We start from the raw sequence: 22325 nt of genomic DNA on the forward strand, positions 1-22325 counted from the left end.
CTTGCATACACATTATGCACTGGCGAAAAGAAAGAAAACCCCTTGGCCCGCGGATGCAGAAACCTCTTCATACGGCCCCTTCATAAACAAAGCCAACACCTTTGTCCCTGCCCCGAGGTGGTCAGCGACCCACCATGTGACTTCAGTTAGTAATAAGTTGTACTAGAGGACAGTCGCATTAGAGGTAGTTCCAGGAGAGTTCAATTATTCGTTACCGTTTGTACGATAGTTCATTAGTTATCTTTCCATGTATCCATATTGTTAATAAATTATCTTGCTCGTCAAAGAACTAGATGTCTGTGTGCATCTTTACCATGGCCACAATACAGAACATAATAGTCTGCATGACTTGATTCCCTCCCATCCAGTGTATTTATCCACAATGTCACTGAAAGTATTAAATATTATTCTTTCCTTCCACTGTTTTACAGATTAACAGAAGCTCACAGAGCTGCTGTAAAGGTTATTCGCCGAATGCAATATTTTGTTGCAAGGAGAAAATTTCAGGTGAGACGTCGTATTCTGTTCGATGACATCAAAAATTAGACATTTTTGTCGGCCCAAGGAAAAAGAAATGCAAGTGCTGAAGTTGGAAAATATTGAGTTACTTCCAGCTTTACATTAGTCAGCCCTTGTGCAAAGTGGTGCCGTATGCAACATTACAAATGTGAGGGTGCTCCAGTTTAAAAGAGATGTTTTCACAGGAGTTGTGGTTTTGAGGGGAGATCTCAAAGTGAGGCATGTTTGTAGTAGGTGAGGAGATGGTGGGGGAAGGGAGTTAGGGTTAGCAATATCAGCTAGGTAGTTCAGAAAACCCTCCATCTGTTGGTTTGATGCCATCTAATTAGAATGTGAGATCCGGTTTGATATTGAATGCGCCGTAGTGGATGTGGTGTAGATCCAGATAACACAATTTCCATTTCTAAAAATTTGTTCTTGAGATGTGGGTATCACAAGCAAAGCCAGCACTTATGCCCATGCCTGACTGTCATTGAGAGGGTGGTAGTAAGCTACATTCCTGAATCACCCCTCTCTATGGTGTGTAGGGCAGGTGTTCCAGCATTTTGACCCAGCGACAGTGTAGGAATAGCGATACAGTTCCAAGTCAGGATGGAGAGTGATTTTGAGGGGAACTTGCAGGTAGAGGTCCAACAGGGAATAAAACTTCTAAGAGGCTGCAGATGTCTGTCACCACCTGACCCGATAAGCCCCTAGAAACATTGCTGTCAAGGTACAGCGTGTTACATGGGTTATTCTTCCTGTGTGCCTAACCCCCTCTCATGCTCTCCCGTCTGCTGGCCCTCCTCCGCTGCTGCCCACCTTCACGCCTCTCCAGAGCAAACTGTTGCTGGTCCTGAGGTGGGAGGCGGAAGGTTTATGATTTTTCTCATTGAGAAGAGGAGTGGCAAAGCAGACTCCTCAGTAACATGGGCAGCAGGTTCCACAATTTATTTTTGTTTTGTATTTCTCCATTGGACCTGTACCAATGTGATTGAGGCTAAAATCTAGCTCAGGTATGCTGATGCAATGAGGGAGAGTTGATATGCTTGCCCAGTGATTATTCTGCTTATACAGAGATTTTATGGACTGCCAGTACTGTTTCTTTCCACGTGCAAGCCTGCTCCTTTGGATTCTTGTGTGTAGTTTTGGCACTCTAACCTAATGTTAAGTGCAGTTCCATTGGTATTCAGTTGCCCGTGAAACACCATGTGCACAGTGCCACCTACCACCCCAGCCTTTGACTCTGGATACCTCGCACGGTTTTTATTTAGTAAATATCTGAGGCTAGAAATTCTACCTGGCACTTGTCCCACTGCTGTTGCAGATTCCAAGTTATTAGAAAAGAGTCATGTGAATAATATTGGTGCATGCCAGCCACAGTGCCAATGAGGTGCCCATTCCATGGACCAAGTGGGATTGAAGAGTTGCACATTGCTGCTCTCTCTTTGTGGATGTGTTGCATAGGTCATTCTAGAGGTTCTACTGTCTTTCACAGCTCTTCATTCGCTGGGGGGGCCCATAGCCCATGAATATACCTTTGGATTGATTGCTATTACAGCATTGTCAGGCCTATAGTAGCGTGTAAAGGTATGTCTGTTTCATACTGGCACTACAGGAGGACCATTATCCTACTATCCTACTAGTCATGCACCCTAGTATGATGTCGGGACTATGTCACAGATAGAATTTATTTGCTTTCTTATTGCTGGTGTTCTGTATGTTTTGTACAGAAAAAGGTGTGTTTACTTACTCTTGGAGTGTGCATTCCAATCTAATAACTCAGCAGCAAGCTTTTGTGAGTTTAAAAATAAAGAAGGGTATTTATTTTCGAACACTTATCCTGATTTAAGTGCAATGTCACACAAATCTGGTCCCACGTATGCGCCCACTCACACAATGTATGCAGATAGATAAAGGTCATGTAATTTTACAGAATACAGTTACTTCCATCTCTGATTTCCAATTTTCAGTCTCCCATGAAGGAAGCCTGTGGCCCTTTGAAAAGATTTGGGTCTTGGAAGGTGAAGGGCTCACAGCAGGTTATGAGGTTTCTTAAGGTCTTCTCAGGGGAGGCAGTGGCGTAGTGGTATTGTCGCTAGACTAATAATCCAGAGATCCAGAGTTATGCTCTGAGATCTGAGGTTCAAATCCCACCATGGCAAATGGTGAAATTTGAATTCAATGAAAAAAATAATCTGGAATTAAAATAGAAAGATGACCATGAAACCATTGTCGATTGTTGTAAAATGGTTCACTAATGTCCTTTAGGGAAGGAAATCTGCCGTCCTTACCAGGTCTGGCCTCCATGTGACTCCAGGTCCTCAGCAATGTGATTGACTCTTAAATGCCCTCTGGGATGGACAATAAATGTTGGCCCAGCCAGCGAGGCTCACATCCCATGAATTGAATTTCTAGGAGGTTGGTTCTCTGGGGAAGTTTAACTGGAACGGATTCTGACCTCTGGCTACCTGGAGCGAAATTCTCCCCCAACGGCGCGATGTCCGCCGACTGGCGCCAAAAACGGCGCCAATCAGACGGGCATCGCGCCGGCCCAAAGGTGCGGAATGCTCCGCATCTTTAGGGGCCGAGCCCCAACATTGAGGGGCTAGGCCGGCGCCGGAGGGATTTTCGCCCCGCCAGCTGGCGGAAATGGCGTTTGGTGCCCCGCCAGCTGGCGCGGAAATGCGGCGCATGCGCGGGAGCGTCAGTGGCCGCCGACAGTTTCCCGCGCATGCGCAGTGGGGAGAGTCTCTTCCGCCTCTGCCATGGTGCAGGCCGTGGCGGAGGCGGAAGGGAAAGAGTGCCCCCATGGCACAGGCCCGCCCGCGGATCGGTGGGCCCCGATCATGGGCCAGGCCACCGTGGGGGCACCCCCCCGGGGTCAGATCGCCCCACGCCTCCCCCAGGACCCCGGAGCCCGCCCACGCCGCCTGGTCCCGCCGGTAAATACCAGCTTTGATTTACGCCGGCGGGACAGGCAATTTCTGGGCGGGACTTCGTCCCATCCGGGCCGTAGAATTGAGCGGGGGGTCCCGCCAACCGGCGCGGCCCGATTCCCGCCCCCGCCCAATCTCCGGTACCGGAGACTTCGGCGGGGGCGGGGGCGGGATTCACGGCGGCCAACGGCCATTCTCCGACCCGGCGGGGGGTCGGAGAATGACGCCCCTGATGTCTCACAACTTATATCTGAGTCTGGTTCGCAGATCAGTTGAACTGATGTTTGCGTTGCATCAGCTCTTGGCTGATTTTTAAAAGCATGGCTGCTTCACCATGTGACTTTCCACAAGTTCAAGTCCTTTTCCAAATATGGTGCACTGTTTATGTCGATTCCACATCCTGTGTTGTGGCTTAGCACCCCTGAGAGTTTCAAACAGTCAGTATCTTTCTTTTCGATTGACCCATTCAAATCCAATAATACCCTTTCAATTGGTATCAGGGAAGGACATTGACTCACATCAGTCAGGACTGCTGTTTGGTTCCCTCCTGAGACAGGGAAGTGGTTCTAATCCATCTCGGTTAGGTGATCTTGGGTGGCCATCTTTTCAAGTTTTGTCATTTTTTTTTCAACTATAAAATGTGTTTGATGTACAGAATATCACACGCCAACTGAGAGGGTTGGGGCGTGGGGAGGTGGTGGGTTGCAGCTAGAAAAGTTTGGAAACCTGCCTTTTTGCTTCCATTTCGCTTGACTTTGTGGTAGCATTCTTTCCTCTATGCCTGCCGTTTGTGAGTTCAAGTCCCACTCCAGGTTGTGAACACATTTTTGTGGATAAAACGTAAGCGTGATGTGGAGTGACTGCTAAAATTTCAGAGATGCCTTATTTTAGGTAAAGGGTTGAATTTCCATCTGGGCTGGGTTAAAGGCAACCTGTGCACTTTTGTGACTTGCACAATGCACACCTGAGCATTGTGTGACTTTATAAAAAATGTTTTGTCTTTTCACATAGAGGTTATACTGTGTATTTTGAGAGCCATATGGGTTAGAAGTCTCGCCTTGGTTTTCCAACACAGCAACCCAGCTCCCAGCATTGTTTAAATATCCCTTAAATGTCATCTGTCATCTCCCTCACCTTCCCAACAACCCTCCATGCCACCTCACATTTACTCTGCCACGTTTATACCTCCCCGGATCCTTAATAGCCACTCACCCAGTATTCACCATTTTCCCAGGAGCCAAACATGAGCAATGCAAATTATGTAAAATTCATTTGATTGGATTGGATTGGATTGGATTTGTTTATTGTCACGTGTACCGAGGTTCACTGAAAAGTATTGTTCTGTGTACAGCTCAGACAGATCATTCTGTACATGAAAAGAAAACACTTAAGGCAAACATAAAATACATGATATACATTGGAAAACCATTAAACTGCTACCAATCTATGAAAACGCTGAATGAAAACTTATTATCAGTGACACCGATTTAAAATACCCAAGGGGGAATAAAGTTAGAATTCTAGTACCATCAGGGGCGAGATACTCCGACCCCCCGCCGGGTCGGAGAATCGCCGGGGGCTGGCGTGAATCCCGCCCCTGCCGGTTGCCGAAGTCTCCGGCACTGGAGATTCGGCGGGGGCGGGAATCGCGCCGCGCCGGTTGGCGGGCCCCCTCGGGCGATTCTCCGGCCCGCATGGGCCGAAGTCCCGCCGCTAGAATGCCTGCCCCGACGGCGTAGATTAAACCACCTACCTTACCGGCGGGACAAGGGGGCGCGGGCAGGCTCCGGGGTCCTGGGGGGGTCGCGGGGAGATCTGGCCCCGGGGGGTGCCCCCACGGTGGCCTGGCCCGCGATCGGGGCCCACCGATCCGCGGGCGGGCCTGTGCCGTGGGGGCACTCTTTCCCTTCCGCCTCCGCCACGGTCTCCACCATAGCGGAGGCGGAAGGGACTCCCTCCACTGCGCATGCGCGGGAATGCCGTCAGCGGCCGCTGACGCTCCCGCGAATGCATCGCCTGGAGATGTCATTTTCGCGCCAGCAGGCGGGGCACCAAAGGCCTTTCCACCAGCTGGCGGGGCGGAAATTCGTCCGGCGCGGGCCTAGCCCCTTAAGGTTGGGGCTCGGCCCCCAAAGATGCGGAGCATTCCGCACCTTTGGGGCGGCGCGATGCCCGACTGATTTACGCCGTTTTGGGCGCCAGTCGGCGGACATCGCGCCGTTTCCAGAGAATGTCGCTCCAGGTTTGTAAACAAACAAGGCAGCACAGTAGCATTGTGGATAGCACAATTGCTTCACAGCTCCAGGGTCACAGGTTCGATTCCTGGCTTGGGTCACTGTCTGGGCGGAGTCTACACATCCTCCCCGTGTGTGTGTGGGTTTCCTCCGGGTGCTCCGGTTTCCTCCCACAGTCCAAAGATGTGCAGGTTAGGTGGATTGGCCATGATAAATTGCCCTTAGTGTCCAAAATTGCCCTTAGTGTTGGGTGGGGCTACTGGGTTTGGGGGATAGGGTGGACGTGTTGAACATGGGTAGGGTGCTCTTTCCAAGAGCCGGTGCAGACTCGATGGGCCGAATGGCCTCCTTCTGCACTATAAATTCTATGATGAAATCACATCAGACACATTCTGTTACTGTCGGCTCCTAAAAGTTTCAATAGTTCTCATGGAACCCCTACAGTGCAGAAGGAGGCCATTCAGCCCATCGTGTCTACACCAACCCTCTGAAAGAGCACCATTACTAGGCCCACTCCCCTACCCTATCCCTGTAACGCATAACCCCACCTAACCTTTGGACACTAAGGGGAAGTTTAGCAGGACCACCTAAACTGCACATCTTTGGACTGTGGGAGGAAACCGGAGCACCCGGAGGAAACCCACGCAGACACGGGGAGAACATTCAAGCTCCACACAGACAGACATTCGAGGCCGGAAATGAACTGGGTCCCTGGCTCCCTGGCTCTGTGAGGTAGCAGTGCTAACCATTGTGTCATAGAACATACAGTGCAGAAGGAGGCCATTCGGCCCATCGAGTCTGCACCGACCCACTTAAGCCCTCACTTCCCCACCCTATCCCCGTAACCCAATAACCCCTCCTAACCTTTTTGGACACTAAGGCCAATTTAGCATGGCCAATCCACCTAACCTGCACGTCTTTGGACTGTGGGAGGAAACCAGAGGAAACCCACGCAGACACGGGGAGAATGTGCACACTCTGCAGAGACAGTGACCCAGCGGGGAATCAAGCCTGGGACCCTGGCGCTGTGAAGCCACAGTGTTAACCAATGTGTCACCATGCCCGCCCCAAGAATCAATGAAATACTTGCTGGGCTGAAACTTTTGAAACCTAACCAAGCATTCATAATGGAATAGCTATCACAACAAATGCTTACAACTCCACTGACCAAACAAATATCCATTTCCACAGGTGCCAGCTATTTTGTCTATGTTCAGAAACTATTTTTTAAGATTTAAAAAATAATTTAGAGTACCAATTATTTTTTTTCCAATTAATGGGCACTTTAGCGCGGCCAATCCAGCTAACCAGCACATCTTTGGGCTGTGAGGGTGAAACCCACGCAGACACGGGGAGAATGTGCAACCTCCAGATGGACAGTGACCCAGGGCCGGGATTTGAACCTGGGTCTATCAGCGCCTTTGTCCCAGTGCTAACCATATTTTATGTTTTTAATACCCTGTGGTACTTTCTCCGTAGGAAAAGTACTGTCATACATTTGAACAATTAAATATTAACTTACCTTTGCAGGACAGACCCCTATGATTAATTATTACACATTAAGCATATCTACATTGCCATACAGCATATAATCATGATATTTGAAGGTATTAAAACACTTTACATTCACCTTTCAGAATATTCTTTTTTTGTAAACTTACGGTACCCAATTATGTTTTTCCAATTAATGGGAAATTTAGCGTGGCCAATCGACCGAAGCTGCACACCTTTGGGTTATGAGAATGAAATCCATGCAGACACGGGAAAATGTGCAAACTCCATACAGACAGTGACCTGGGGCCAGGATCGAACCCGGGTTCTCAGCGCCTTCGGCAGCAGTGCCAACTACTGTGCCACCGTGCTGCCCACCTTTCAGAACTCCTCAACAGGCTTTCCATTTTCTTCACTAGTTCTCAAACCTAGCATGCTTGTAATAAACTTCAGGGGCGGGAGTCTCCCTTTGCTGGACTAAGTCCCCACGCCCGGCGGAAAACGGGCGAGAATCACTCCGGACTTTTTCCTCGATGGTCTGGGTGATTCCCCATTTTCCAGGGGGCTAGCAGGACCCCGGCGTGCATCCCGCAGCTCTGGCTGACGGCGGGGCTCTGCTGTACAGACCGTGCGGCCACGCATACGCACGGCGGCTGCAAGCGGGTCCACGCATGCACGCGGCGGCCCACCTCAGTGTGGGCGCCGCCGACCTGGCGGAGGAAGATAGGTCACTCCCAGATCGCGATAGCCCGCCGATCAGTTGCCCCCGATTGCAGGCTTGCCCGTCGTCGAGGCCCCCACCCCGGTATCCGATCCCCACACCCTCCCACCATAACGCGAGTCCGAGTTCCCGCTGGGTGGAACCACATTAGAACCATGTTGGCGGAAACTCGGCCAGTCGATCGTGGAGGATCGGCAGGGTTGGGGCGGCCTTTTCCAACGGCCCCCGATCAGCGCAGCGTCGATCGCGCGCGCGAATGGCGGTGATTCTCCGGTTGCCGGAGAATCGCGTGCCGACGTGGGAGCCTATTTTGGGTAATTCTCCGCCCCCGCGCCGAGTGCAATTTCAGCGCGGAGGGTCGGAGAATCCCGCCCCTAAAGCTTCACCCCACCAGAACATAGCTGATAGGTTGGAAGGAATCTAATATTCAGCCCCTATCCAAAATGGGAAATCCAACCTTAGCAGGGGTGAATTTGCATTTTAGCATTAGGCATTCCAAAAAGCCAGATGAGAATGGCATGCAGTTAGGAATGCAAGGGAAAATTAGATTCCCTCCAATAAATATCAAAATGCTGATATTCGAAAGTTGAAAAATGCCTCTGCACCCAGGTGGAAACGTTAAGGTCCCATCTGCACTCTGGTGATACTATCCTGGTAACCTGGACAACATTTATTTTTCAACCAACATGGCAAAAACAGATCAAATTAATCTAATTAATATTTCTGTGACTTCACTGTACAATATTGGGCAACTGTGTTTCCCATATTGTAACTGCACTTCAAAAATAATTAATTGGCTATGAAGTACAACCAAGTTAGAGCACGTGTTTCAATGATCTAATTACAAAGATTTGCATCTCATGTCTCTCCTTCTTACTTCAGCCAAAAGAACTGTTGAGTTTCTCAGCTCAGATATTTATAAATGTATTTGCTACAGCCTGATTTACAGAGCCATTGTTTTTATAATTGTAAAATTCCCTAGTATTTTTGGGATGTATTCCACAGCAAGCTCGAAAACCATATGATGTGCGAGATGTTATTGAACAATATTCCCAGGGGCATTTGAATATGATGGTCCGGATCAAGGAACTGCAAAGAAGGTAACATTTTATCAATATAGTTGGATTTGCAAATAGTTATTATTGCTACCATAACACCTTCAAGTAACATAAAGTGAAAATTTATCAACATTTGCTCATAAAAATATATTCGTTTTATAGCTCTCATGTATCCAAATTAGGGCACAGGAAATCAGTTAGGATCACTGGTATTTGGAAAACCAGAAACTTGTGCAGCAAGCAAATCAGGATGCATGTTTCATTGATCTAATTAGGAGATTTGCCTCTGACATAGTACAATTACATCACATATTTAAAAATATCAAACTTAAACTTATGCTCTCAGATTCAAAATGTCACAATTCAGGCATCACAACTTGAAGCAGACCAGAATTGAGAGATTGGCTGAAATATCACCTCTGTTAGCTATCAAACATATGTTCATACAAATGTGCACAAATAACAATAATTTTATTCAATTGATAAGTGTTAATGAAATACAAGTATCAAAGCATTGACCAATCAAATATCACACTTCTACACAATTTTAGCCATCATTTCTTTCACTCAGTGCAGTGGATGTTATTGATCTCTGCCCACACCTAGCGGTGCACAAGGCAGACTTCCACCTGTTGCCACAGTGGGTTTTTTCCTGGAACAGGTCGCCTGTGGCCAGAGGCTTATAGCTTGAGGGACACCACTCCACATCAAGCATGGCAGAGCAGGAATCTCTTACTGCCTGCCATTGGCAAGCTGGAAGGATTTTGCAGGTTGATACACAATCTGTTGGCCGTGTTATGAATGCATCTTCCTTGGCCATCAAGTCCTGGGATGGGACTGAAACCCAGAGCTTCTGGCGCAGAGGTAGAGACGTTACCCAATGCATCACAAGACCTTATGTCATGACAAATTCCATGAGAGTTGCATTTTTACTGGGAAGGTATAATACATGGTGTATATTGTGACAACCAAGCAGACAATTCACAAATCATAGAATTCCTATAATACATGAGAAGGCCATTCGGCCCATTGGGCCCGCACTGATCCGCTCCACCCTATACCCGTAACATAACCTGTACATCCCTGGACACTAAGGAGCAATTTAGCATGGCCAATCCACCTAACCTGCACATCTTTAGACTGTGGGAGGAAACCAAGCACCCGGAGGGAACCCACGCAGACACAGGGAGAGCGTGCAAACTCCACACAGACAGTCACCCAAGGTTGTAATTGAACCCGGGTCCCTGGCGCTGTGAGGCAGCTGTGCTAACCACTGTGCCACCATGCTGACCCACAAATGTTAGCTGAGCACAGGAAAACTAATGTGTTGTAAGCCTACTTGTGCCAATAATAAAGATTATTATTATATTTTTTAATGCTTCCATGTTTTATACAGTGTTATCTTTTCTAAGTGCTGCAAAGAGAAAAGGTACGGAGGTGTCACACGCTTGGATTACTTACAAACATGATGGGAGGTTTACTAGGGGATATTGCTCATACAATCTAAGATGGAGACTTTTAAACTCGGAGATTATAGCTTTGTTGACATTTTAGTGCAGCTTCCGAGTTCTTCAAGTGCTATTGTTGACTCGAACCGGTGATAAGAATGTCATCTCGATAACATTTAGCCCACTCAGAGTTTGATCCATGGACCTCTGAAAAAGAGCAGGAGGAAATGGAAGTCTCCTGTAATGGAACAGACCTTTGTGTGTCACGACAGTGAGTAGCGGCTGTGATTCTGCAGCCACATTTGTAAATACCCCTGTGATAGATCTATTCTACTGAATTTCTGCCCTCCAGAAAGTCCAGCAAACAAGTCTTCAATCAGTTGCAATGGATAGTGATCTGTGCACAATACTGGGTTAACTGTTATTTTAAAATCTCCATGTATTCTTATTGAGCCATCACGTTTTAACACAGGAACTATTGGTGTTGCCCAATCACTTGTAGTTACTAGTTCAATGACTCCTGTTTGGACTAGTCTTTCTAGTTCTTCTCCAACTTTTGCCCTGGTGGTATATGGCACAGTTCTAGCTTTGAGACATTTTGGTGTTCTTTTTTGGCTTAATCTTGAGTTGGACTTCAACTCCAACCATTGAACCCAGTGAGTCATCAAACATCTTTTTATATTTTTCCATAAGTTGTTATACGCCGTCCTTTGAATCTACCAATTGAGTCACCCCTCCCCAGTTGGGTTTTATTTTCCCCAACCATGCTCTACCAGATGAAGCAGGAAAGTTTCCACAGACAACGCCAAGTGGCAACTCTGTTGTTTGTTCATTTACATCTGAGTGCACCATAATGTATCCTTTTAATGTTACAACCTCTTCAGTGTACATCATGAGGATTGCATGTGATGGTTTTAATGGCAGATGCTTCAACTTCTGATTGTAAATTGTCTGAAGAGTCAATGATGCAGCTGCCCCTGTATCCACTTATGGTAAGAATGTCACCTCGATAACATTTAGCCCACTCAGAGTTTGATTCATGGACCTCTGAAAAAGAACATTTTGATGTTCCCATAAAGTTTTGGTAAAACCCAGGAACATTGTTGATCGCCCCGTACTGACAAGGCACCTAGTTTCAGCTCTTGATGTTTTTCGGGTCCTGAGTGGTCTTAAACTTTGTCAACTTGGATGCTTGGATGTGCTTTTTTCTTGCCCATCTTGGGTGTTGGTGATGTTTGTTGTGACCAACATGTTTCGGCAATATGGCCCTCTTTACCACAGTTCTTGTACTTATTTTCTCTCTTCCCGCATTCCCCTGCTGTGTGTCCAACTTGTGTATCTCGATGACATGGTTGTACCCTTGCAGACGTTATTTTGGCATTCTCCAGCTTGTTGATCTTTGTCCAGTTCCTATCTGTGAAGCCTCTTTTGTGCTAGCCCCGTGGCAACTTCTACAGCAGCTTTGAGAGTTATGTCGCTCACAGAAAGCTTCATTGCAGAATCCACATACCAGCCTATCACGAAGTTGTCATCTAGAGTTGCACCAAACTTGCAGTATTTTGCTCACCATCTTGAGGTTGCTTTGTAAGATGCTTTTCCCTTCTTCTTGACTACGGTGGTAGAACAAAATCTTTGAGCAATTAAATGTGGACATGGTGAGAAATGTCCTTCCAGAATTTTCATTAATTTGCTATCGGTCTTATCTCCCAGTTTTTCTGGATGAACTAGGTTTTGCAGCAGCATGAACGTTAATGCCCTCCCGAACCGAGAAGTGTTGTAACCTTTAGGTCCTCTGGTGTTGGATTCTGGTGAAATCTCTCTTTACACGAGTTCCAAGTCTCACAATCTTCATCAAATGCATCCATGGTGCCAGCTTTTTCTGCCGTTTCAGATACCAGCTCCCAGGTCTATACTTTAACCAACCTGGGCGCTGCCAGGGTGCCAGGCAGCAGCACTAAACCAGTGAGAAACTCACCAGGGCCCAAAAAAGGTGACTAAGGGCACAATCGTAAGGCCACGCTGCACCCGCAAAGCAGTTCCCCGCTGAGGACCCCTATCTGACCTGGGCGCTGTTTTATAGCATTGTGTTTCTTGTCACTGCGTGCCACTTTAGATTATATGAGCAACATCTCCTAATGCTCTGGGAGACCCCCACGAGTGCTTTTCCACCTGGTCTCTGTTTGTGGAGATCAGGGCTGAATGGCGTCTACCCAAGGTCTTCAAGGCGAAGAGGATAGATCCCAACGCCTCAGGTACCTCGAGAATCTGCACATTAGAGTGAGACGAGCTGTCTCGCTTTAACATGCAGATTTGCCTAAATGTGATCCCACCCACAATGGGTGGGATTTACATTGCAACGTCTCACGAGATTGTGTTAGATCTCATGAGGTGTTGAGAGCTGTGTCGATCCCAGGAGCGGGGTCTCGCAGCTTTTCGGGTCCTGAGCGGTCTTAAACTTCGTCAACTTGGATGCTTGGATGTGCTTTTTTCTTGCACATCTTGGGTGTTGGTGATGTTTGTTGTGACCAACATGTTTTGGCAATATGGCCCTCTTTACCACAGTTCTTGTACTTATTTTCTCTCTTCAATTTGGCATTGGCAATTTGGCATTGGCTATGCTGCGCTGCGACGAGCTGCTTTTCGGATGCAGCGTGGCTGTTCAGGTCCTGGGGAGTTTCTCACGGTTTAGCCCACGCTTAGAATTTTTTCAGCACTGGGGTGCTGAATCCAGAGAATGGGCCGCCATTTTGAAAGGGTGCCCCGATCTCTAAGTGAGCTTGTGGGTCCCCCATACTCTCCACCCATCGGCAGTGTCAGCCGCCCATAGCCCCCAAGTGAGGACACCCCACTATGTGGTCCCTGGGGCCAAACCTGCAGGCCTCCCCTCTTCCAGGACCTCCACCCATCACCCACCCAACCTCCCAGGCCTTCTTACCTGCCCTGCACCTCCCAACCCTTCATACCCCCCTCCACACTCCTTTCATTGGCATGGCCCCCCCCCTCAGGCTCTGACTCATGACAATGCCCTTCTGGCATGCTGACAGTGCTCCTGCCAGCTTGGCAGTGCCAACCCCTGCAGTGTCAAGGTGCCTGCATTCCAGGGGGATTTCCAGGGGCCACCCTGCACGATCCCAGGCAAGCCTACACTATCCGATGACCTGGGAACCCCCCGGGTGTCATTCCGCTTGCTACATGTATGTGTGGACCAGCACTGAACGGCGCCTGGCTGTGGCCTCACTGTGGAGGCCAGTAGATCCTGGGAGGCCAGTAGATCCCGGGAGAGTAGGCCCTAAGTAGGTTTAAGGCCTACTTATGCTCGCGCATCTTAGTCTCGTCCTCTGTAAGCAGGCTCCTGATGCTGACACCTCGCGGGACTTGGGTAGATCCCGCGAGGCAGCATGGCTGTCGGGAAGCCTATGGGAAGCTTCACCCGGGATCAACCGGCCAATGGGGGCGTGACCTGGATAGTAGATGGCACCCTCTAAGACTACTTGTGAGAAATGCCATGGAAGATCTTCTAGTATTAAATAGATAAATAGACATGAGCCAATAAAATGTGCGGCGCTGGGCAGCACGGTGCCGCAGTGGTTAGCACTGCTGCCTCACACCGCCGAGGTCCCAGGTTCGATCCCGGCTCTGGGTCACTGTCCGTGTGGAGTTTGCACATTCTCCCCGTGTTTGCATGGGTCTCACCCCCACAACCCAAAAAGATGTGCAGGCCAGGTGGATTGGCCACGCTAAATTGCCCCTTAATTGGAAAAAATGAATTGGGTACTCTAAATTTTTTTTTAAATGTGCGGTGCTATCAGTGAACTATTTTTCAGCTGCAGAAAGTTCTAAAAATAATAAAGCTTTTTGTGTCTGTGTTTTAGGTTGGATCATTCCTTGGGAAAACCTGCATTTTTTCTTTCAGGTAAATTTGAAGGAGTTGTAACATTTTCCATTATAATTTTAAAAATAGCTTTTTCTATTTATTCAAAGAATGCTGCCAAGGGAAAGGGGCGGGATTCTCCCCTACCCAGCGGGGCAGGGGGTCGGAGAATCCCGCCCAAGATATCCTTAACCTTGAAATTTCAATGTTCAGAGAAATGTACATCCATTATCTAGTCATTCTCCCAAAATACAACATGAAAATCAACAAAGAAAATAGACAACTCATTGAGAAGCTGTAGTCGAGATGACTTTCTTTGTACACAATGCGCAGAAAAATTTACAATCTGTCCTTTCTCAATGCATTTACAATTTTGATATTCGCACTGCACCATGTAAAACAATCACTTCCATTGATACGGTAATTTCATCTGAAAAGCTTCCATACGTTTGATTAAGGAAAGGAGACTAATACATGCTGAGACAATGAGAAGAGGTGACCCAAAGCTTGTGTAAATAAGTTGGGTTTGTAGAAAGTTGAGAGACAGAATTAGAAATGAAGAGGTTTAGGGCTTCAACAAAGTTGTCTGCCACCAATGGCGAGAGAAAGGGAGGGTGGGATTTATAAGGGTCAGACCTCCCACAGGTGTGGGAAACTATAAGGGGTTCAAGATAACTGTGCAATAGAGTCCAGCAAGGCCATATGGAGGGATTTGACTAACGACAGATTTTAAATTCATCGTACTGGGGACTGCATGCCTGTGTAAATTAGAACACATAAACAGTGATGGATAGCAGAGTTTTGATCTATCTCGTTCACTCCACGCAACTGTGATACATTGCATATCACTACACATAACATCACCTCATCCAAAACCATGCGATTCCCAGGGAGATGCAAAAGAGATAAAGGGCAGGATTCTCCGTTTGGGAGACTTGGGGCGCGATTCTCTGAAATGGAGACGTGGGGCGTCATTCTCCGCCGGCGGGAGTCTCCGTTTTGCCGGCGCCCGGGGGGTTCCCGACGGCGTGGGGCTGCCCCACAATGGGATACCCCATTGACCGGCCGGTGTTACGGAAACTCCCGCCGGCCGGTCGGGGCAGAAATGTGGCGGGGCGGGTAGGAGAATTTCGCCCAGAGTGTTCGCGCCGTCGTGAACGCCGTTGAGGTTCACGACGGCGCGAAACGGCCCCTATCCCGACCGATTCAGGGCCCGAAAATGGGCTAGGAGCGGCGCCGCGTCATTTACGCGTGCCAGGCCTTGGCGCCGCGTAAAGGCGGCACCGCATATATGACGCGGCCGGCGCCGCATAACTGCTGTCACCTGTGCATGCGTGGTTGCCGTCCTCCCCGAGTCCGCCCCGGAAGAAGATGGCGGACGGATCTTGTGGGGCTGTGGAAGAGAGGAGGTCCTCCTTCAGAGAGGCCGGCCCGACGATCGGTGGGCACCGATCGCGGGCCAGACCCCATTTGAGGCCCCCCCCGGTGCAGGATCCCCCCCCCCCCCCCCCCCCGCAGGCCGCCCTCCCCAGCGTTCCCGCGCTGTTCCCGCCGGCAGCCACCAGGTGTGGACGGCGCCGGGGGGGACCCGCCGTTTTGGGAAGGCCGCTCGGCCCATCCGGCACTGAGAATCGCGGGGGTACCGGTGAATCGCCATTTTGGCTTCTTGGGCGATTCACTGGACCGCGCCGCGCAAAACTCAATTGTGCCGATCTGGCCACTTCCGTGAATCACGGGAGGGCGTCAGACCGGCGTCGCGGGAAGATTTGGCGACCCAGGCGATTCTCTGAAACGGCGCGGGAGCAGAGAATCGCGCCCTTGGTTTCTTCCACTTTCTTTCCCTTCAGAAGTGAATCTCTCCTGGTTTGCGCTGACTTGGAGAGACAACCCGGAGCGATTCCCTCTCCCTCCCTTGCTAATTCATGCATGGTGGGAAGCTTGAGGGATTCCTATCCGAATCCCGCTATTTTGAGTCGGTGGCCCGATACTGAGGTCCGGCAGCTGACACCCTTCTCCCCACAAGGTAAATCCTGTTGCCCCACCCTCCCATTGACAAGTACGGGCATCCTCCCTCCACCACCACAGGTTCACCCCCACACCTAACCCTAACCATGCACATATTAGGTTGACCCGTCCCAACTCCCATTACAGACTACCCACATCAGAGACCCCTCCATCAGAGACCCCTCCATCAGAGACCCCCATCAGAGACCCCTCCATCAGAGACCCCTCCATCAGAGACCCCTCCATCAGAGACCCCTCCATCAGAGACCCCCATCAGAGACCCCTCCATCAGAGACCCCTCCATCAGAGACCCCTCCATCAGAGACCCCTCCATCAGAGACCCCCATCAGAGACCCCTCCATCAGAGACCCCTCCATCAGAGACCCCTCCATCAGAGACCCCTCCATCAGAGACCCCCATCAGAGATCCCACCAGAGACCCCCATCAGAGACATCCCATATTAGAAACCCCTCTATATCAGTCACCCCTACCTGAAAGCTAAAGAGTAGTTCAGGTAGAAACAGTGAAAATCACTGCTTTTTCACTTACCTGTCCTTTACACCTGCTGCCTCAGAAAGAGGTGTAGAAAGCAGCAGCTGTTACTTCATAGAAAGCCAACACCACTTCACAAGGCTTTCAACCCTTCAGATCCTTTGAGCGGTGAGGCTTTGATTCACCTTCAAAGAGAAATAGCTTTTAGTAGGCTGTGATCAACAAGGTAATAGTTTACAGACAACCAGGTGTCTGGATTGTTTATTTTCATATCCCTTCTCACTTGACTATATCTCAAGTACCCTGCTTTGAATCAAACCACAATGTTTATAAATATCTAGCTATGATTGACAGCTCCTGACCACATCAAAAGCAGTTAAGTGCTTTCTGCTGAGAAAAAGAGGAAGTGAAATCACATAACTCCTAGATGTTTATAAATCTTGTAGTTAGAATTGCATTGATGGGGGAGGGAGCCTCTCCAATGACCTTTGGGGGCACTTATGTTAAAACAAATACTTACCTTGTTGGCCCACCACGAGGCTCACCGGGTCAGGGCCACGCTGGCAAATATTTGCGCCAATCCACACGTGCATGAATCCTGGCCGAGGGGGCCGGAGCATCACAGAGGCATGGAGAATCCAATGCCCAGCCCATTAATAGAATGTAAATGAGTTCAAATGGCCCATTTGCATCGTCCCCCCGGTGCAGGGCGCAAACTTCGATGCTGCCGCCAGCAGGTGACTGGAGCATCACAATGCCGATCCTATTTTTTCCCCGCGCTAGATTCTCCGCTGCATTGGGAATTCTGCTACCGGCAATGGGCGGAGGGGAATCCCAGCCAAAAACAAGATACAACAAAAAGAGAATTACAGATGACAGGATTGATGGGCATGGGGCAGGATACGAGCGGCTGTGTATTATGCGATTTGGAACTTAATAAGAGGGCTGAAAACAGAAGGGAGGCAAGGAGGACGTGGAAGAAATCAGCCCCAAACCTTTGTGGTGTTTTTTGTATTGGAGTGAAGTGAGACTCCCATGTGCTCATGAACAAAACCATAGACTCGTCCTAAACAATGAGATGAGGGGCGAAATTCTCCGTAAACGGCGCGATGTCCGCCGACTGGCGCCCAAAACGGCGCAAATCAGACGGGCATCGCGCCGCCCCAAAGGTGCGGAATGCTCCGCATCTTTGGGGGCCGAGCCCCAACCTTGAGGGGCTAGGTCGGCGGCGGACGAATTTCCGCCCCGCCAGCTGGCGGAAAAGGCCTTTGGTGCCCCGCCAGCTGGCACGGAAATGACATCTCCGGGCGGCGCATGCGCGGGAGCATCAGCGGCCGCTGACGGCATTCCCGCGCATGCGCAGTGGAGGGAGTCTCTTCTGCCTCCGCCATGGTGGAGACCGTGGCGGAGGCGGAAGGGAAAGAGTGCCCCCACGGCACAGGCCCGCCCGCGGATCGGTGGGCCCCGATCGCGGGCCAGGCCACCGTGGGGGCACCCCCCGGGGCCAGATCGCCCCGCAACCCCCCCAGGACCCCGGAGCCTGCCCGCGCCGCCTTGTCCCGCCGGTAAGGTAGGTGGTTTAATTTACGCCAGCGGGACAGGCATTTTAGCGGCGGGACTTCCGGGCCGGGCCGGAGAATCGAGCGGGGGGGCCCGCCAACCGGCGCGGCGCGATTCCTGCCCCCGCCGAATATCCGGTACCGGAGACTTCGGCAACCAGCGGGGGCGGGATTCACGCCAGCCCCCGGCGATTCTCCGACCCGGTGGTTGGTTGGAGAATCTCGCCCGAGGTTTCTAACACCCTTGATGGTGGGTATCCTGTGTCTATAAGGGAACATTAAATGTAACTACGCTGATAATCACCTTCTGTGGTGCAATTCTGGGCTCTTTTCTAGATCTGGAGTAAGCCTTATGACAGCCCTTAGCTTGGAAGTTCCACTGGTTGGCGTGCTTTCAAAAAAGCATTGTGAAAACCATATGGTCTAGATATTAATGCCCGGTAGTAAAGAAGATTACATATTCATTCCTTCTGCTTCCTACTGTTCTCACATTTAATACTCAAATTCATTGTAATTTGGTGAAATCACTCTGTTCATTGGAACCTTCAATTGTAACGGTCTCATATCATACACATTGAAGTTGACTTCAATATGTGGTGCAACAACAAATTTAATTTATAACATAACATAAGAACAATAACATAAGAACTAGGAGCAGGAGTAGGCCACCTGGCCCTTCGAGCCAGCTCTGCCATTTAATGAGATCATGGCTGATCTTTTGTGGACTCAGCTCCACTTTTCCACCCGAAAACCATAACCCTTTATTCCTTTATTCTTCAAAAAAAAACTATCTATCTTTATATTGAAAACATTTAATGAAGGAGCCTCTACTGCTTCACTGGGCAGGGAATTCCATAGATTCACAATCCTTTGGGTGAAGAAGTTCCTCTTAAGCTCAGTCCTAAATCTACTTCCCCTTATTTTGAGGCTATGCCCCCTAGTTCTGCTTTCACCCGCCAGTGGAAACAACCTGCCCGGATCTATTCCCTTCATACTTTTATATGTTTCTATAAAATCCCCCCCGCATCCTTCTAAATTCCAACAAGTACAGTCCCAGTCTACTCAACCTCTCCTCGTAATCCAACCCTTTCAGCTCTAGGATTAACCTCGTGAATCTCCTCTGCACACCCTCCAGTGCCAGTACGTCCTTTCTCAGGTAAGGAGACCAAAACTGAACACAATACTCCAGGTGTGGCCTCACTAACACCTTATACAATTGCAGCATAACCTCCTTAGTCATAAACTCTATCCCTCTAGCAAAGAAGGACAAAACTCCATTTGCCTTCTTAATCAACTGTTGCACCTGTAAACCAACTTTTTACAACTCATGCACTAGGACAACCAGGTCCCTCTGCACATTTATATAACACCTTTATCATAGTAAACATCACAAGGCTTTTCACAGGAGAGTGTCAAATGAAATTGGACATTGAGCAGCATCAGGAGTAGGATGAATAACCGATAGATCGGTCAAAGGTAGGTTTTAAGGAACATCTTAAAGAAGAAAGGCCAGAGAGGTTTAAGAGAGGGAATTATCATAGATTATCATAGAATTTACAGTGCAGAAGGAGGCCATTCAGCCCATCGAGTCTGCACCAGCTCTTGGAAAGAGCACCCTACCCAAGGTCAACACCTGCACCCTATCCCCATAACCCAGTAACCCCACCCAACACTAAGGGCAATTTTGGACACTAAGGGCAATTTATCACGGCCAATCCACCAACATCTTTGGACTGTGGGAGGAAACCGGAGCACCCGGAGGAAACCCACGCACACACGGGGAGGATGTGCAGACTCCGCACAGACAGTGACCCAAGCCGGAATCGAACCTGGGACCCTGGAGCTGTGAAGCAATTGTGCTATCCACAATGCTACCGTGCTGCCCCACGGAGCTTAGGGCCGATGCAGCTGAAGGCTTCGCTGCCAATGTTGGAGTGATGAAAATCAGACATGCACAAGAAAATGAAAATGAAATGAATGAAAATCGCTTATTGTTACAAGTCGGCTTCAAATGAAGTTACTGTGAAAAGCCCCTAGTCGCCACATTCCGGCGCCTGTTCGGGGAGGCTGGTACGGGAATACGAGGCTGGAATACGAGGAGTGCCTTTGATGAAGGGACCACATTTGCCCTTTGACCTGAAGAAAGCTGCTGACAATGTTTTAGGTTTTAGAACATTGATGTCCCCAATTCCAGGATCAGTTTCAATCTAGTGCCATCTGTAGGCAATCTGTAGCAGCCAGTCAGATTGAAGAACTCTCACAGACAATAAACCAGGAAGTAAAGCGTGTTATAATTCACTTTTTAATCATTTTACAGAAAGCCAAATCTAGATTGGGACATAGTTGAGATTAAGATAGAATCTAAAATATCATAAATAAGCTTTTTTTAAAATTACATTTCATTTGTTTAAAAAGCATGAAACCTTTACAGTGGAATGGAGGCAATGATTCTCCACGGGCGCTATTCTCCCCCCCACGCCGGGTGGGAGAATCGCTGAATCGGTGGGGCGCCACGCGAACCGACCCCCGCAAGCGATTCTCCCACCCCCCCCGGAAACCAGCGGCGCGCGATTCGCACCGGGCCACTCGGAGAACCGGCGAGCGGCGATTCTCCCACTCCCCCCCGGAAACCAGCGGCGCGCGATTCGCACCGGGCCACTCGGCAAACCGGCGAGCGGCGATTCTCCGGTCGGATGGGCCGAGCGGCCACTACGACACGACAGGTTCCCGCCGGCGCCGTCCACCCCTGGTCGCTGCCGGCGGGAACTCTGCGGGCTCGCTGTGGGGGCGGCCTGTGTGGGGGGGGGGGGGGCACCTTCACCGGGGTGGCCTCTGATGGTGTCTGGCCCGCGATTGGGGCCGAACGATCAGCGGGCCGGCCTCCCCCCCCCCCGGACTACCTCCTTCCGCGCGCGGCCCCAGAACACCGGCCCCATGTTGGTGAGGGGCCGGCATGCGTAAGACGTTCCCCGCGCATGCGCAGGATTGGGCTGCCCCGACTGCGCATGTGCGGGTTGGCGTGGCGCCCATTTGATGCCATGTAAGGAGGCCGGAGCAGCGTGAACCGCTCCAGCGCCGTGCTGGCCCTGTGGGGGCCAGAATAGGTCGTGTCCGGGCCCTGTTTGCGCCTTCGTGAAACGCGACGGCATTCACGACGGTGGGAACACTTGGCCTCCACATCGGAGAATCGCCCCCCACATGTATCAAATTATTTTTTCAGGCTGCGAGGTTGTCAATCAGCAATTATAGCTTCGTACACCGAGTTATACCCTCAACAGGAATACATTTTCAATGTTTTTTATGAGAATAGTGTGTCGGGGAGGTGGTAGTGTAGTGGTATTGTTATTAGACTAGTAATCCAGAGACCCAGGGTATTGCTCTGAGGTCCCGGATTCAAATCCCACCAGGGCAGATGGTGAAATTTGAATTCAATAAAAATCTGGGGCGAAATTCTCCGTTATCGGGGCTGTGTCCGCCGACCGGCGCCAAAAACGGCGCAAATCCCACCTGCACACGCCGCCCCAAACGTCGCTAAGTCTCCGGCCCGGAATGGGCTAGCAGCGACGTGACGCTATCCGCGCTGGCTCACGTGGTTCACGGCGTGACGGCGCAAAAGAAGCGCTGCTCCCCCCACCCGACCAGAACACCCCATATCCCCCATGTCCTCCCTCCCCCATATCCCTCCTCCCCCATATCCCCCATACCCCCCTCCCCATATCCCCCCTCCCCCATATCCCCCCTCCCCATATCCTCCCTCCCCATATCCCCCTCCCTCATATCCCCCTCCCCCATATCCCCCCTCCCCCATATCCCCCCTCCCCCATATACCCCTCCCCATATCCCCCCTCCCCCATATCCCCCTCCCCATATGCCCCCTCCCCCATATCCCCCCTCCCCCATATCCCCCCTCCCCCATATCCCCCATATCCCCCTCCCCCATATCCCCCTCCCCATATCCCCCCTCCCCCATATCCCCCATATCCCCCTCTCCCATATTCCCCTCCCCCATA

General features: G+C 50.0%; 1 protein-coding gene across 1 annotated transcript in view; it reads left to right on the forward strand.

Annotated features, from left to right (window-relative positions):
* The first annotated feature begins 458 nt into the window (after positions 1-458).
* Positions 459-22325, forward strand: part of LOC140396564 (potassium voltage-gated channel subfamily KQT member 1-like) — a 231915-nt gene continuing 210048 nt past the window's right edge. Inside the window, exons 1-3 of the mRNA XM_072485334.1 lie at positions 459-507; positions 8889-8983; positions 14262-14302. Of these exons, the coding sequence (XP_072341435.1) occupies positions 475-507; positions 8889-8983; positions 14262-14302 (169 nt within the window). The 5' untranslated portion in view covers positions 459-474. The remainder of the gene's footprint in view (positions 508-8888; positions 8984-14261; positions 14303-22325) is intronic.

Source organism: Scyliorhinus torazame, chromosome 19, assembly GCF_047496885.1.
Source record: "Scyliorhinus torazame isolate Kashiwa2021f chromosome 19, sScyTor2.1, whole genome shotgun sequence".
Taxonomy (NCBI): domain Eukaryota; kingdom Metazoa; phylum Chordata; class Chondrichthyes; order Carcharhiniformes; family Scyliorhinidae; genus Scyliorhinus; species Scyliorhinus torazame.